Here is an 18,446-nt window from a genome sequence, read left to right on the forward strand (position 1 = left end):
GATGTGTGCCGTCTGGCACCCTGAGAGACCCTCCAAACGGCTCATTGTGCTCAAAGATTAGCGCCACAGGGGGTGCTGACTATTGTCTGTCTCTCAAGGATCTGAATATGAACTTGGCAGCTGAGGGAGGAGCTTCGGCGCTTTAAATTGACAATGGGGCTCAACAGAAGGACAGCCGAGCATTTAGCACTTCTTATGATTTCAACTTGACCGCGCTGACTATTTTTGCCATTTAAAAGGGTTTTATATCGGAACATAAAGAATGCACGTTTAGAGGAATACATGTCAGGGCAAGCCAACAACCTGTCGTATCCAGATTCATTTACTCAAGAAGATTGTTTTTGGTCTTGATGCTTTCTGATTACTTCTGATTAAAAATACAAGCCTGTTCCAATTCTGCAATACTAACATGGATTTTGTTACATCTCCATGTAGGCACACATATTGCATATAAACACTTGACAATAGCTCACACACTTGTGGAGCTTCCTGTAAAGATGTCATGCAAAACATTACGTTTTGTAACCACACACTGTCACCCAGAGAGGATGGATGTATCTTCTGAAGGGACTGCAAAAAATCCTTTCAACTCATTCTCTTCAAAAGCCCCACTAGGAAAGCTTTTTCCTCTTCCTGTTTTCCCCAAGAAGCCAAAACAACATTGTTTTCACACACACCCAAAAAGAAGAGTTTAAACACTGGACCACAACAGGAATTTCAAGTATCTGACACTGTCCTGCATGAAAGCCCCGATCAAGGACACAAGAAAGGAAGCTATAGCGACCCAAACAACGGGGATCAGAATGTCTGTTCCCATGGTGACCTAGGGGGTGGGGAAAGGGAGGGCTGCTTGAGTGTCCCCATTGATTGACCCCTGACCCCCAATCCCTGTACGGCCTTGTTAGATCCCCACTGACGCATTAAAAGCCAATGATGACTTCAGTGCTCACAATAACAAATGCTTGTAGGGGCAGTTTGTGTGTCTCTCTGGATACGTTATGAGGAGGCCTGCTCTCATATATCTGTCACTGGCCCTTTGTTCTCCTCCAGGCTCACTCTTCACACATATTCACGTAATTAAACCATGAATCTACTTGACTGAGTAAAGTAACGTAGTAATAAAACTGACCTGACTTGCACTTTTTTAAAATCTCTTTCAGAGAACATAGGGTGCTTACATGAAGTAAACAACCTATATTTAATGTCAGCAATAAATCTTCCCATGGAAAATGCTACGGAGGCGTATTTTGTTAAATATAACAATAACATTGTACAACAAGAGCACATCAAAGATACAATAAACAGCCAGTGTACCCTAAGGCTACAAGTAAGCTGAAACTAGTTTTGTCTTTGTTTGACTTTTCATAACATGTATCATCAGGGCATACAAATGGATGCTTGTGTCAGGAGAAATGCATTCCCTGAAGTCATGAAAGGTGACACAGTCTGCTTATTTAAAAAGGTACATATTTCCTATCAAAGAAGCATCAGAATCAAAGCCAAAAAAATCCTCATCGTAGTGAAACTAGTGTGAGTAACAGCTGTTTGTCAAAATCATTTGACCTTGCAAAATCCTTTAATTATGAGACTCCCAGATCCTTCTTATCAGAGTATAATTACCTCTTCTAGGCAAACATGTTTGACAAATCTGACTTTATGATGGATCTGTATTGTCTTACCATGAATTGACACACCGCCTGTTAACAGATGAACTGCCTAACTAACAAAGAAACATGGACTCTCGAATGATTGACTATCGTCATGGTTCTGTGCCTTGTTGTAGTAGTGATAGACTATCATTATGGTTCTGTACCTTGTTGTAGTAGTGATAGACTATCATTATGGTTCTGTACCTTGTTGTAGTAGTGATAGACTATCATTATGGTTCTGTACCTTGTTGTAGTAGTGATAGACTATCATTATGGTTCTGTACCTTGTTGTAGTAGTGATTGACTATCATTATGGTTCTGTACCTTGTTGTAGTAGTGATAGACTATCATTATGGTTCTGTACCTTGTTGTAGTAGTGATAGACTATCATTATGGTTCTGTACCTTGTTGTAGTAGTGATTGAGTATTGTTATGGTTCTGTACCTTGTTGTATTAGTGATTGAGTATCATTATGGTTCTGTACCTTGTTGTAGTAGTGATAGACTATCATTATGGTTCTGTACCTTGTTGTAGTAGTGATTGACTATCATTATGGTTCTGTACCTTGTTGTAGTAGTGATAGACTATCATTATGGTTCTGTACCTTGTTGTAGTAGTGATAGACTATCATTATGGTTCTGTACCTTGTTGTATTAGTGATTGAGTATTGTTATGGTTCTGTATCTTGTTGTAGTAGTGATTGAGTATTGTTATGGTTCTGTATCTTGTTGTAGTAGTGATTGAGTATTGTTATGGTTCTGTATGTTGTATTAGTGATTGACCATCGTAATGGTTCTGTACCTTGTTGTAGTAGTGCAGCTGGACAACATGCCATTGGCCATCACTGACCCCTCCAGGAACAAATGGAGACACTGTTGTTTTAGTCTCTCCTAAAAAAAAAGATAAAAATATAATAATCAAAATATATACATTTTCTTTTTATATTTGCCTTCCTGAATGGACATGGATAAGTCATGACAGAAAATCTAAGAAAAAGACAAAAAAAAACATTATTTAAAAAAACACTTCAGGGCTTTGACCAGTTCTTACAAATGAGGAACAACAATACCTTTTGGCCGTAAACAAGGAGTACTTTATTATGTGGCAGTCTTCCAGCAGAGTAGACACAACTCGTTATTGAGGTTAATGATCGTCTGAGGAGGATGATACCTCTGAGTGAGAGGACCCTCTGAGCTCTGACACACAGGCAGCAATCTCACCGCCTGTTTGCGTCCTACCCAACAATTATCTATGAGATGGGCGGTTGACCTTTGACCTGTGTGGGTGAAGCCATTATCTACTTTTTTTTATTAAAATTCCTCTCTTCCACAGACAATGGGATTCCTCTCGGTGGAACAAGGATTTCTCCTGTCGGTGCCTAAAACGCTCTCTTTGCTCCATGTGCTTTTTCTGCGTCTCAAACATACACTGTTGAGTGATTTAAAACGGTTGCGGCCCTTGATTTATGAGTGAACTGACAAAACAATGGAATCAACTTTAAAAATGGGATATTTTTCTACTGTGCTCCCACTTTGAACTTTGAACTGTAAAACATCACTGGAATAAACACTGAACAACATGTATTTAGGACAGGATATCAAATAGATTGGTAATAGTAATAAGTGATAACAATGCTTGTCTGTTCCACCTGGCCTGGACAGGGACTTTTTACAAGTGCATCATGGAACAGCAGCCACTCAACCACAAACAGCCCCCCCTCTCAGGGGGAAAAGTGGTCCAAGTCGCTTTTCCTCCGGAAAAGATTCCTGTCAGCCCTAAAGAACAGCATCGCTGGTGCGCTGTTTGGGCCGTAGCCCAGGGTCAGGGAGAGAGGGAAGGTTACAACAACAAGGGGACAGGTAGATAAAGGAAGTGTGTTTTTCTGCTCTTTGGCCAGCTGCTTCCTCTGCCAGCACATCTCCCCATTCAAATCTGCTATTCAGTCATCACCCCCAACCCCCCCTCGTACCCACTATCAATGCCTAAATGCATAATACTGTCTCTACTCTGCTTTCCTCGCCAGTGGAGTACAAGGGCATGTCCCTCAACCTTGCTGCACATTTACAGACAGACACAGTAACAAAGATAACCCTGGGCCCATTGTTAAGTGCGTGAAGCGTATTCCTGTAGTCAGTTACATGAACTGGCCCCCCTCACCGGCAGAAAATGTCAGCTGGATCTGCTCCTCAGAGATCTCCAGGGCGATGAAGTCATGCTTCTCGTTGAACCTCCCATTGTACAGCAGCAGGGCATTCCTCTCACGAGTGGCAAACCTGTGGACGCAAAAGGTCAAGCGTGATTCTCCAGTTTAACACCCCTCTATGGAAACCAAAGGAATGCGGTGGGCATCTATGCAGATGGAACGAACAGAGAGACCAGAGGGAGAGAAAGGGAAGTGATGGGAGCAGACGCTGCGGATGAACAGAATGGCAGGATGAAAGAGAGAGGATCGGAACGGATTATTGAGTGAAACGGGGAAATGAGCGCGCGCTGATGTTTGGCAGCGGGCTCCTCCTCGGTCAGCCCTGTGGCGAGGACACGGTGGAGTTTGAGAGAGGTGTCAGTCTGCATATGGTCCAGGGGTTCATCCACAGGAAACCACGGCCGACAAAGCCAAATACCGACTGTGCTCCCGCGCCACATGCGACTTCCTGTTTTGATGTTTGCCCCAGAGGCCCAATGAGGATTTGCTTGCACACATTTGATCACTTAAGTTTTTACATTCAACAGGCACTTTCATCCAAAGTGACTTACAGATGAATGGCCCACTGTAGCACACATTCAGTCAGAACATATGTCTGCTACAGTGGGTTATATATGTACTGTATATGTGTATACTGTGCTGCACTGTAAAATGTATGTGGAACGTGAAATGTATGTAGAATTTCGAAAAGAGAGGATAATTTGTATTTAACAAATTATATAAAGAGCTTTGCCAAAAACATGTACCGTATCTGATGAATTACATAGAACTATACCTGACTTACCTATCCTAACTGAAGTATTGAGGCATTACTCAGACAAGCCTCTGACTATGTGAGATGAGTCAACCGATTCCGGAGGCAGTTCATCTGCCTCGACACGTCCTGCAATCCCGACTAAGCCCGCAGCTCACTATCTATCATCTATCTATGACCACAACTATCCCAAATCAAAGTCTTTATCAAGGCGCAGGATCTTGGCACGTCATTTTTAGTGAGAGGTTCAGCAGATAAGACGACTGGGTGAAGTGAAAACTGTGAAGGCAGGTGGGGAGAGAGACTCACATGAGAGACACGGTGAAGTGAAAACTGTGAAGGCAGGTGGGGGGAGACTCACATGAGAGACACGGTGAAGTGGAAGCGCTGCTTCAGGCCCCGGAAGGTGATAAAGGATTGGCCGGGGAAATTGCGGGTGGTCATCTCGCAGTAGGGCTTCTCATACTCGCCGTCGGGGCACTGGCACATGAAGCCGCCCACCAGCAGGTCCACACAGCGGCCGCCGTTCTTGCACACGCCGGGCACGCAGCGGCCTGAGCGGGCGTTCACCTCACAGTGCTCACCTGGAGACAAGAGAGAAGGATTCAAAAATAAATAAAATCAGTCACACCACCTCAACCTGTCAACTCTGAATGGAGAATGTGATGAGAGGATAGGAGAGAAAGAGTGAAGGTAATGAAGGAGTGAGAAAGGAGGTGAGAAACTGACACTCTTTGACACTAAAGACTGGATTATATCACCATTATTTACGAGACACCCATAAATGACCTAAAATGCGAAATTTCACCCTGCCAAGAGAAGCCACCGAACATGTTTTGACAGATGTAATGAAACGCCGAGATCTCTCTCTCCAACACCTTTCGCTACTAAATCCAACACCTGTTTGACAGTTTTGTGAATGCTCTCGAAAGTTCATCATCCCCATAGATCCCATTATTTCCGTCACCACCTCACCCCTCTCCCCCTACACAAACATCAAACACTCACCTCCCCTGCTCCCTAAACCAGCGCGTCCCATACGGAGAGCGCAGTTGGCCCTGTGGCCAGTGATGCTGAACGACCCCCACCAGCTTAAGTTAAGTCAAGCGGCTCAGAGAGCAATAGCAAGGGGACAATAGACTAACTGCAGGCAGTCCTGGTGGTCTATGAAGACACCTGTTATGGTTCACCAGGCGATTAGCATGCGAGCTCCAAAAGGGTGATACCCTGATGACAGCTCTGGAGTAGGCTGCGATGTGATAACAGCGCAGATGACATCACTCATGCTGCTTGAGGTTACTACACTTCAGTGCATTTTAAAAGTCTTCGTGGTCCTCCTTTTTTAATGTAATGTGTGTAACCAGGATGGAGCAGTGATAAAACTGTGTTTCCAGTAAGGATAACCAGCTGTGTGGGGGAGGGATATTGTCTTTTTTGGTGCTGCATGCAGTAATTTGTAGGTGGGTGTGTTAGTGTGTGTGTGTGTGTATGTCTGTGTATGTGTGTGTGTGTGTGTGTGTGTGTGTGTGTGTGTGTGTGTGTGTGTGTGTGTGTGTGTGTGTGTGTGTGTGTGTGTGTGTGTGTGTTAGTGTTAATGTGTGTGTGTGTGTGTTTGGAAAGAGACTGAACATGACTGGACATAAGGCTTTGAGAACAAGTCATAACTCTTCTTTGTCATCTCTCTGACCGCAAATGCACAGTATGTGTCCAGACACACAGCTCATGCATCATCCACACTCTATTTACCTCATCTCTCTGACAACCCTCTGACTGCATTTGTCTTGCCTCTTATCAAGATTAAGTAGATCAGCAACACTGAATAGGTTATGAAAATACAGCTGAGGGTCACTGTGATGGGTCCAAGGCAAACACAGCCTGTCTTGCAAGAATAATACGCTAAATGAAGTTTTATTCATAAAGTGCTGCCTATTCAGAGCCACTAACCATCAAAAGGTGGTTCTCTGGATAGTTTCCATTTTGCTAAAATAACAACATATTCAAACTGCCAAAACTCTACAAGGTGAACATGGTTAAATTGGCACAGCAGGTCAGATCTAACAATGACTAACATGCCAGCAAGTAAATCCAGAGAATTAAAAGGATTAATTTGGGAAGCCTTAGAGGTGAAAACTACGAACACCGATGCTGTTCTCTTTCCGTAGTGTAATGCCTGATTCAAAGGTATAAGGCATAATGGATTCTTATTTAGTGGCCGCTTCTGTGACCATCCTGCATATGGAGTATGTACAGAGATGGCCTGGAGGTAATGTTTGAGGTTTATTCCTCTGAAAGTGTTTTAAGATTTGGTCAGCTGGGCAGATTCCTATCATTTAGAAGTAATATCATGCAATGCCTGTAATTATTTGCTAAAAGTCCGCTAGCATTCATGCGTCCTCACCTGTAAAGTATGGCTGGCACTCGCACGTGTAGCCCCCCTCGCGGCTGATGCAGCGGCCGTTGTTCTGGCACGGGCCCGAGTAGCAGAGGTCAATCTCTGTCTCGCAGTAGTCACCCGTGAAGCCGTCGGGGCAGCGGCAACGCAGGCCCGCCACGGGGTGGATGGGCCTGAAGAGCACGGTGTCGGACGAGATGAAGGGCGCCGAGCTGTCGAAGCGTAGCACGGCCACGCACTTCATGTAGTTCTGGCAGGGCTCGCGCAGGCACACGTTGTCGTCGAAGGGTAGCACGCGCTGACCGGACAGGTGCTGCAGCTGCGTGCGGTTCAGGTAGACGCGCTCCTGCAGCTCCTCAGACGGGAAGTAACGGCCGGGGCCGCCGCCGCCAGGCATCAGCGCCGAGAAGGTGACGTTCAGGATGACGCCGTGTGCGATGTCTGTGTCGTTCTGGACGTTGAAGATGAAAACGCCGTCGGGGCCCGTGGAGAGGACGGTGGCGACACCGCGGGCGAAGAGCGACAGCAGCGGGGAGAGGAAGCGCTCCTGGGACATGTTCTCCAGACGCACGGTGATGCTGCTGGTCAGCATGGCATCCGTGATGATGGTGACGCGCAACATGCAGAGGGCATCGACACTGTGGATGCCATCTGTAGGAATGAGAGAAGAGAAGAGCATGGTAAAACATTCGCTGATTCTTCACTTTACCGAACCACAGAACAGCCGGAGAACAGCCGGAGAACAGTGGAGAACAGCCGGAGAACATGTTTTGACAGATATAAGGATGTAGAGATGAGGTCTCTTTCTCTAGCTTCCTGGAGTACCTCCCTGAAATACCCTTCCTGGCAACTTCAGATATCACTACACTCTATTAGCTGCAGATGCAATTCACTTGCCTTGTTTCTCTAATTGCTGGAATCATGTCATTACTTATAATAATAATGCACTAAAAAAAAACCTCAGGTTTGGTTCAATTGTTTTGTTCAAACATCCACTAAATCCTGATTCCCAGCCAACTCCTGGTGTATGTCCACTCTCTGACAGAATGTTGCAGATAGAAGCAGGAACGGGGGTGACAAGTAGGCTGCAGGCATGCAAATTATACCAAAGGTCAAATGCACCCTATCACCTGAGTCAAATGCAGGCCATTTCTGCCTAAACATGTTTTCATGATCAAAGTCATAGCAAGTTGTTTTTCAAACAGTGAGCCCTTCATGTCTTTGCTGGCATGAAGCTAACAATGACAGACAGTTTGCTTAATGCTTGACTAGCTTCCTGTAGACTGCATTCTTCTCAGATTTACCGGGACAGCATGCCAATGTATCGAGGCCTAACCCCAATTTTATGAAAATAATCTCACAGACATCACATTTCATAATGTTTGACCTTCATCAGATACTGTCACTGACTTGGTGCAGTCCCAGATTTAGCTTGATATTTCCTCCCCTCGCTATTTTTTTTCAATGATTTTCAATGATTTTGGCAATGAAAAACATGTATTGAATCAGTATAAGACGACAGCCTGAAGAAAAAGTCATTCACATTCCCTTTTCCCAGAATAAAATCTATGTCTGTCCTTCCACCGAACAATATTCACCCTTCCATTATTGAACCAATCTCTGACATTCTTTCTCCATTCCTCTCCAGCAGTTAAAGACATAGCAAGCCCCCGTAATGAAGGCTGCAGGGTAGAATAGTACATCTGCCTAGTGGGTCACAGCAGGTCTGGTCCATTGTCCCTGTATTGTGTGGGCATTGTTAAGTCCTGTGTATGCCTCTCTCTCTCCCTCCTGTCAATCCAGTGGCCTGGGAGCCTCCGTCATGTGAACGCAGTGTCTTATAATTACCACACAAAGAGGTCGTGTTTCCACTCTGTTACACTGTCTTCTCACATACTGTCAATCTAGACAGACATGGAGTGGTAGACACAACAAGACCCACCCTCTGATTAAGACAGCCATAAACACGGCTTATCACTTACTGTACACACACACACACAGAGAGAGAGAGAGAGACACACACACACACACACACACACACACACACACAATGGAAATACAGTAACAGCTGGTCGTCAAGAAATAAAAGCCCTTGTGTCTTGAATAGCAGAATGGCTAATGAGAACAGACAAACAATGTGTCTTGACAAAAATCAATATTACTAACCTAATTATTTGTAATACATGTGTATTATTGTGATTATTTTACTCCTATACCTAAACATCCACATCACCACATGCTGGTTATAATTAGTTTTAACATAGGGTAGGCAATAATAACCGCTTTTCACAGGTATGACTGATCTGGAGATCCAGAAAAGAATGTCTGTATGTACACATACATGTCTCATTGGACTAACAGGCATTAGACAATAGCATTTAGGACAGAATTTTTGTCACCTTGTTTTCCTTACTACGTTCCACCTCTTATCTCACTCCAGCCAACCAGCAGGAAATTCTTTGCCCTTGCCCAGAAAATTCCCGGTCATTTCCTCACCTGAGAGTTCCCGATCCTGTCTTTTTCCAAAGGTTAGATGGAAAACTAGAAAAACTTTTGCCGCTTTCATTTTGCCATTATAATGACAGAAAGACTCACGTGTTTCTTTGTTAGACTACAACTAACCACTTCTCTCTACTCTACTCACTTCTCTCAGCTTACTACTCTCTATTAACTACTTCAGTGGAGTATGTTTAACATAAAAAAATGGAAAGGTCCATCTTCAAGTTCAACAAATGTGTAAATCATTTATGTCCATTTGATACAGTCCAATTTTGAAAGTGAACATTCAACTTACGCGTCCCATCTGATGCTATCATCATTCCACACAGTATAAGACCTATTATAAAATACGCCTTACAGCACTTTTCTGACAGTCTTATACCCTTTCTAAATTCAAACGCTGCTCTGCTTTGTCTCAAATAAAATCTCCTGACAACAGAATGCCAGCAAACAAATGGTGAATCAAAGGCAGCCAGACATATCTGGGACATGTCCTTGTTTATTTTGGCAGGGCAAAACGATCTCGGATCTAAAGATGTAAGACGCTGATAAAGAAATATTAATCCCCAAAAAGGGCCTTCTAAGGAGTCTGGATTTTTGCCTATTGCACTGGCAACATCTCATGCCTCACTTTCACTAACATACTCCCCCTCAAGAGAGAGAGAGGCTATAAAGCCTGAATAAGGCTTAAGAGGTTTTTTTTGGCTTTTTTCAACTGAAGGACTTATCTGTGTGATCAGACATTATCCACAAGTGTATAGTGCTCAATTAACCTAATCGGTGCTTTTAATCACTGTGTATTTGGGAAGCCCTCCAGTCACAGTCTTCAAAATATTTATGGTTGCAACACAAAGGAATGAGAATTAACTTATTATTATGGAGGAGTAAACTGTTCGGTAGAGTCTGTAACTGCATTTAAAGTAACACTATGCAACAATTTGACACTTTTTGAGGTATGGTTTTACAGGCAACTAGTTTTGGTACCATCCTCAAATTAATTAAAAAAAAGTATATGGTCATGTGAAGGACAGATAAACACCTGTGTCTTTCCCACTAGCCATCCAGGATATGCACTATGTAATTTCCTGGCTGGAACACTTGGCAAAAATGGAAGAAAAGCTTTCACAGCATTGCATTGCTAGCTATACTGCCAAAAGACACCAGTTAGTGTGTTGGCAGGCTTCTATCAGTGTCAACTGGGCTGTTGGTGGTGTTGGCCAAGGATTTTGCATGCCTTTTAGGTAGTTAGCTTGCTAGTTTTTTTTAACAGAACTCCTTATTGCTGCTTTCAAGTTTGAATTGTTTAATGGCGATCTGGTGTATTCCTGTGGTGCCCTGTTCCCGAATATAATCTCTTACTGGACACTAGCAACTGCTGGACATTTCATATGACTGGTCACATATGACCCACTTACACTTAATGTGATCCTTCTGTACCCAAAACATAAACGTTACATCCTCTGCTAAATCATGCAAATCCTGTACTTTCATTACACACGCTCCGTCTTGCAAATCCGTTTGCTTCATACATTACTATTTGGCAGAAAAACTGGGCCAATGCAAATGGGTATCAGAAGAATAGTCAAGCTCATATAGCATGCTGACCTTAGGAGCACAAACAGTCCCATCACTTAAGTCTAAAGGAAGAAATGTAAAATTACAAGTTCCAATTCCTGGCACAGATTTTGTGGAGGTGTTTTTGTAAATGTTGCCTTGAACACAGATGGTCCAGAATAAATTAAAAACAAAAACATATCAGGGAGTCAGTAGACACCAATTAAGACAGAGATTGTTGCCACATTCCAAACAGTGTCCAAAAAAGCAATTAAGAGACAATAAACTCCATTACGCCTCTTTCTCTGAACACCCTGTTCCATATTTACAAAAGCAAGACAGCATCCCTATGTGCCCATGTCCTCTTTTGGGGATGGAGGAAAGAATAGGTCTACTGTTATCAGCAGACACCCATAAACAAACAACCAGGCTGATAACATTTAGGATTATTTCTAGTAGTGAGGATACTTTAACAACATTTGGATTATAAAGGATGTTCGTCCATGGGTAATATTTACTATGAAAGGCCGCAGTGTCACTGTTCGTGAATATATATGTAAGAGTGACATCCCAAACTTTTCCTCAGTTAGTCAGATCAACCTCTGAAACGGGCTGACACACTCTTGAAGGTCAACAGATGTTTAATTTCCATTCCGTTGCTGAAGCACCACAAAGCGACCTCTTTCACTGTCATCTTTTAGATATGTACTGTATGTAATAGCTAACCTCCTCTGCGATTTAATGAAGTTAAAGTCTTCATTTCCAGTGATTATCCCAGATCGGCAGTCATTAATGTGTGACTTGGTTCTGACATCCTCTACTGAAAGCACATCAATTTACAGTAGATCAGTTAATAAAGGCCACCTCAAGTAGTAAATGTGCCTCACATACAGGCACTGTGGAGACTGTGGACTGTGGAGACAAAAGGTAGAGCGCAGATGCATTGAAAAATTAGAACTGAGTCCTGACTAGAAAGTCACACCTAAAATGTCTGGTGTGTAATATATTACTGTAAAACAGGAAGACAGACATTAAATGCATCCTGGAAACTAGCTGGCATATCAGACAGGCATCTAGGGTGAGGGTTAAGCTCCAGCACTTTGGGCAAAGATCTGAAAGAGGTCTGAATGACAGCATGGCTGCTTTGGTGACCTAAATAAGAGGTGGACCTGGGCCAACTCCCCTCCATCACACAATGAGTAACGCTTGGAGACTGAGGGGCCAGCGAGTGCAGCTCTGTGTGCATGACAGCCAGCAACTAATGGAGGAACTTCTTTCAAGGTATGAGCAACAGAAGATTCCTTCGCATAGTCAAATAGAAGATTTTTTTTCTCAAAAAAGCTGTGTATTTACTGTAATGTACAAAAAACACAATCCATTCAATGTGCCACTCATTATCAAAAGATGAGATGACTTAGATATGACCATTTATCAGAGGGAGGCATGGGTGCCATTGAAAAGTGTAGGAAAAAAAGAATCTTCCGCACCTTGATAAAAAAAAAAAAGTACTTTAGTCCTTTGGATCTTTAAAGTACATTACCAACTGAAAAAAGGCCAGGATTGAACAGTTGACAAATATGTGTCTTTTTGGTGAACCACAAAAATACTTCTTTTCATGATAAACACTTTTATCTCCGAGAACACTTTTTAGCCAAAAGCTTTCCGTAATGCCAACTTTTATGTTTCCTTATGAATGGCAGTTCGCATCAAAAGAGGCTCTGTTTTCTTTTTGATCTTATTAGCGAGCTACATGTCAGTTACAGGAACCAGTTCCATTTGGATTCACTGTCATCTCAAATGCTATAACAGTCATCTTCCTGTCTGTTGCCAAATGATAATAACAGGCAAATCAACAATCCCGGAACAATAATAGCATTGTGGTTTATCTTAATGCCGTATAAGTATCAGCAAGTCTGTTTTGAAATTTTGGTCAAAATTGTATACTGCTTCAATACAAGACATTTCCATCAATGTGGTTGTCTGTTAACTTTGATACATAATCCCTACTTGGTTAGATGTTAATGTCTTGTAAATGTACACTAACCAGAGGACAACGCATACAACCAAGTACAACAAAGAAGAAACTCTAAATCATGTGCTTCTGAGAATCTGTAATAATTACCTGTTGGCTACAAATCTGCTTTGACTCCATTTTCCTTGCCTTTCCTTGACATGTGTTTTCAACACCAGCCACATTCCTTCCTAAGTCCCATTAAGGCAACCAGCCCTGGACTATGGAATGTGGTAAGGTGCACCCACAGAAGGTTAATGAAAGACCCATAAAAGTGCCAACATTACACCATTAAAATGACAATGTCCAATACCTAAAGGGCGTTTAGGAATGCACTTTTTGGTTGTTTGTCACTGACAAGGCGATGAGTGCAATCAGCCAGAGTAAAGTTGGGAGGCGAGGGGTGTGTGGGAAGAGATAAAGAGGAAAGAAGGGGCTGCTGCAGAGAGAGATGCCTGTATGGCTTCAAACACGTCATGCCCGCGAGTTGACGCCAGCTTTGATGTGTGTAAAAATGAGGGGTGTTGGTGGAAGTGAACAGCATGGGGGTGGATATTTGGCTACCGTGGGGATAAAGTTTATGACTCTTGCTGAAAAGTGAACTCCTGAGGGGTTGAAAGGGAAAGTCTGAGGAGAGTCTGTGGCACATAAAATATCTATCTAAACTAGGAGCAATTGCAGGTGAGGTGAAGAGGAGTCTGGTAAAGGTGAAAGTGTTGACCTATGCTTTAGAAACGCCTATGAAATCGTGGTGACACGGAAGTTTTTGATTATTGATGTGCTGCATTTTGGTGAGCCACAGTAGTATTACTGAATGTGCTCTAGTTCTTCTGTTTTTGACACACCAAGTAGATGACGAGAAACTAGAGTCTGTCATTGTCAGTGGCTTGATTGTCCCACATGAATATTAACTAGTTTTGGTACCATCCTCAAATTCATTTTGATAGCATATGGTCATGTGAACGACAGATAAACACCTGTGTCTTTCCCATTAGCCATCCAGGATATGCCCTATGTAGTTCTGTGTACCGGGCTGGAATACCCTGCAATAATGGAAGAAAAGCTTTCACAGCATGACATTGCCAGCTATGCTGCCAAAAGACACCAGTTAGTGTGTTGGCAAGAGCTCTATCAGTGACAACTGGGCTGTTGGTGGTGTTGGCAAGGTTTTTGCATCCCTTTTAGGTAGTTAGCTTGTTAGTTTTGGAACTCCTTATTGCTGCTTTAACACCCAATAGCCAACACACACAGTGAGAAGTTCTAGGCTTGAAATTATGTAACTCCCCATACAATGTGTTGAGTAAAGACTGTTTAGAGATACCCATTTCCAAAATGTGTTCTTCTTCTTCTTCTCTGAAATATCTGGACCTGCCAAAATCTTTCAAGGGGTTCCTGAAATATCTGAGATCATGTACACATCCCAGCACAACTATTCAAAGTCTTGAGTCCAAGAGAGTTGCAATGAAAAGCTGGACAACTAATTTAATCAATTAATGTTCAAAGAATGATGATGCCAGTCTAAATTCAACAGTACTGTCAACAGAGCAACAAAGCAAACTTTTGCCAGAACTCCACAATTAGCTGTTCACAGTAGTTAGCCTGCAGGCTCATCTGTGTGCAACAGTTACATCCCTGAATAAAGGCTTACATGCTGTTCTGCAGTACTACGTACTGACCCACATGGTTACAAGCTATTTAATTGAAGTACATAGCTATTCATTGTTTTCTACAGCTTCGCCGGAATGGCAAGCATGGGTTTTCATTCACAGGGACACCTCTTCCTTCAGCTGAATATTCTCTGGTTGTTCCTCCGCTACAAAGGACAAGGAATTCTCAATTTAGACCCACAACATTTCAATGACCCAGAATGCCCTTGTGGTTCTCAAGTTTGAGCTCACCAAGAATTCAGAGGTGAGGCAGATGCCTCTCTTAGCTTTTGTGAGTGATCTCAGTCAAAACAGCTCAATGTAACGGTCGTGCTTTCTTTATACCGACTATTTTTGGTATCCCATGGCAACTGGCCTTTTTCATGGGAAAATTAAAAGCAGCCATTCAGAGGGAGGGCAGCTTAGCTGAGGACTAATGGGTAACTCAGTCAGAACAAAGGCTGCAACCGAACCCTGCAATCAACCATTATGGGAAAAGAGAAAGAGATTAGGAACAAAATCTGCACCAGGAGAGTGTCAGAAAGTTTATAACTGATTTGTATTTGTTGTTGCTGCTTGTTGTGGTGACTTTTTTGAATGAAGTTTTTTTTAAATGGTATGGTGGTATGAGGAACTCTAAAGCTGACGTGAATGGGTGGATGCCAAGAATGAGTGTGTAATGAAAAACCTTCCTTAACTCTTCTCATGGTCCAGTGAAAAAGGAGAGATGAGTTTGTGGATCCGTGTCTGAGCCAGGAGCTTTCGTTTCGAATGAGGAATGAAATAAATTGTGCCTCCTTGCTTCGCTGTCTCTGACACACAAACAGCTTTTGTGTTTTTTTGACAGAAATCTGCACGAGGACAATGTCTCTGCAGCTTCTTGTATTAAAAGAGCCCCTCTTTCTCGCCAGCGCCCCTCCCCCACAGAACCCCAACAAGCACAAAAGGGGCCCCGTGCTGCACCCCTCCTGCTCTTCCTCAGAAAAGTCGGAGGGCCTAAGTAAGCTTACAGTTGTCATGACAACTGGAGATGAGAGCCAAAACTTTCTCATTCTTACCCCCTGCCTTCCACATGCTTTTTGCCTTGAGTCAGCCCCCAACCAATTCTGATTGACACTTTCTCAGTTCCCCCCGAAACTTCAAGAGAGGAAATGAGGCTGGCCCACTGACTCATGATTGAAATGAGGCACAGTGTGGTCCAACAACCTGATGTGGGCTTTCTCCCCTCCAAGTTAACCCATGAAATAGCCATTCATCACTTCAGTGTCCAAGTCGGAAAAAAAATTGTCATTCCTACAGTATGAATTCTGTGTTGCTTTCAGCTATCAGCTATCAGCTATCAGCTTTCAGCGAGAAAACTTTTGCTATGCTCATTATTTTAGGCACTCTCCATCTTATCTGGACATTATAACAAAACTAACAAAAGCACACAGTGAAAATTCAAAGCAACTTCCTGTTCAGATAAGGCATATAGAATGTGTGCTCACTGGGAATGGAGACCATGCCATGGGTCTTGTTAGCAGCTTGATCCACAGCCTGAGTTGGAGAAGCGCTTAAATATGACTTTGCACAATGAAAGCACACACATGCACACAACAAGCACACACAAACTTGGGACAATGAAAACGCTTCTAACCTACCTAAATCAGAGGGTTAAGCACCCAAAGTGCAGGTGGTCCATAGAATGACGGGAATGCAAAACCACTGAAATCCACCATAAAGCGTAGCAGCCAGGTCACACATTCACACCATGTCAACTATAATGTGAGATTCATATGATGAGAGTGGTGCGGTGAGCGGTGAGTGACAAAGAAAACTATAGAGGAAAAAATGCTGAAAGCCTGAAAGGGGAATCCCATGAGTCTGAGTTGAACCTGGCATGTGTCTCTGGGGGAGAAACAGAGGCTCATGCCTGAGCTAGTCTGAGGTCAAGTTTAGGTTTTCCTCACTGACTTCAGGATGAAAGTAAACACTAAGCAGACCCCAAAGGAGATAAGTCTTAAACCACTTCACCAACATACACTTAATATTTAATCTTTAATCTTTGATCTAATATTTAATGATGCGATTCTCATTCCTTTCAGGGCGGTTATCTGAGGGCAACTCAGAGCATTTACTGTGGAACATTTCGTTTGGGTTCGTTTGTGTGCTTCAAACCCTCAGTGGGTCTGTTGCAGTTAAGGGTGTGGAGCATAAAACAGCCTTTATTGAAGGACAAGGCAGTAGGTAAAACAGCTGAGGGCTTCTAGTTGTTCTGTGTGCTGGGGGTTCAAAGAAGGGGGACTGAGATTTTAGTTTATAAGGGATAGAGAGAGAGAGAGAGAAAGAGAGAGAGAGAGAGAGAGAGAGAGAGAGAGAGAGAGAGAGAGAGAATGCATGGCTTGACAGGAAGAGAGAAGAGTGTGTGGGTGGGGGGGGGGCGGGCAGTGTAGAGATGGTATTTGGCACACCTTCCCTGCTCATTAAGATGGGCACATGGCAGCTGTTCCAAAAGCTTTAGCATGGAATGTATCAAGGCTCGAGGGCAAGGCACAGATTAATTCATAATTGGCACGGTGAGGCTTGTCATGGAATGAAACACAAACTCGAACACTTATATTTCATGTCACTTGTAAAGAAGATACAAAGCTCGGAAAACACACAGAAAAGAAGGACTACTGTTTCTGTTCTGCCACAAAAACAAGGACACATTTTAGCATTGCAGACTGCACCAATAGGATGATTAATTTCCTTATCATAAGCTGTTATGTTAAAGTTGGTCAATGTGCATTTGAATCTCTTCATAACCTGTGATGCGCTACACAGAGAGAACCTCAGATGGCAACCTCTGATTAGCTTAAGCGCTCAGATTAGAGACAAGAGATGCTTAGCATTGTTTCCTAGCATTCTGACAAAATAACTCCTAACAACCAGCATCCATTCATCACTGTTAACTGCAGCAGCGCAGCACCTCTTAGGAGGCCAGTCTATCAAAGGGAAGGTCAGGTTGTCATGACATTTTCATGGTTATCACATGTTGTCTGTTTTTCCTGAAATATGGACTTGATGGTAATCTAGTTATCTATCATATTTCACCATGCAGCTATATTGGATAAGAAGTAACATTATTTTAAAACTACATGAACTCATGATGAATCTCATGGAGTGCTGCTTGTGTGGATTCCCAAATGCAATTTTTGATCATTACACAATCCATACTTATAAAAGAGTTTGTATTGACAGCATTACATCACCCAGGCCTATGTTTCATTACCATATCACGTTTATGTCAGGCATTCCTTTGATACTCCGAGCATGTCACCATCTTCTAACAGAACCCGATTGCCAATGACAGCTAAATGAATAAGAGAGACCTGCATGCCTCAGGTAATGCCTGGAAGACCAGGGGCTCACATAACCCAATCCACAGGTCTCATATTTCAGAGACTAATGTTCGTCACTCGTCTGTTCCGTCTCTAATGATTTGATGCTGTGTAACACAATAAACTTGACCCAGCTCAGATATACGCACATATATGTGGTACATATAATACAATAATTTTGTCTCACTGCAACAGAGCTTTCATCCATTGCAGTCTCTGTGGTCGGTTGGTAAGCATTTTGGGTAGAAATGAGTATTGACCCAAGTGCATCTTTACAGCCATAAAAAAGAGAAAGCTGAAATGCTCTTTATGATGCTACACATGATACAGTACATCTTGTGCTGTATGTGCAAAAAAAAAAACTTGGCTGAAGACG

General features: G+C 42.9%; 1 protein-coding gene across 2 annotated transcripts in view; it reads right to left on the reverse strand.

Annotated features, from left to right (window-relative positions):
* The window catches only part of celsr1b (cadherin EGF LAG seven-pass G-type receptor 1b), a 49,915-nt gene that overhangs the window by 26,294 nt on the left and 5,175 nt on the right, over window positions 1-18,446 (reverse strand). For both annotated transcript variants that reach the window (XM_031565030.1, XM_031565028.1), the window contains exons 2-5: window positions 7,005-7,649; window positions 4,968-5,190; window positions 3,807-3,922; window positions 2,451-2,539 (exon numbers count right to left, since the gene is read on the reverse strand). In XM_031565030.1, coding sequence (XP_031420890.1) covers window positions 2,451-2,539; window positions 3,807-3,922; window positions 4,968-5,190; window positions 7,005-7,649 — 1,073 coding nt within the window. The remainder of the gene's footprint in view (window positions 1-2,450; window positions 2,540-3,806; window positions 3,923-4,967; window positions 5,191-7,004; window positions 7,650-18,446) is intronic.

Source organism: Clupea harengus, chromosome 3 (assembly GCF_900700415.2).
Source record: "Clupea harengus chromosome 3, Ch_v2.0.2, whole genome shotgun sequence".
NCBI lineage: Eukaryota > Metazoa > Chordata > Actinopteri > Clupeiformes > Clupeidae > Clupea > Clupea harengus.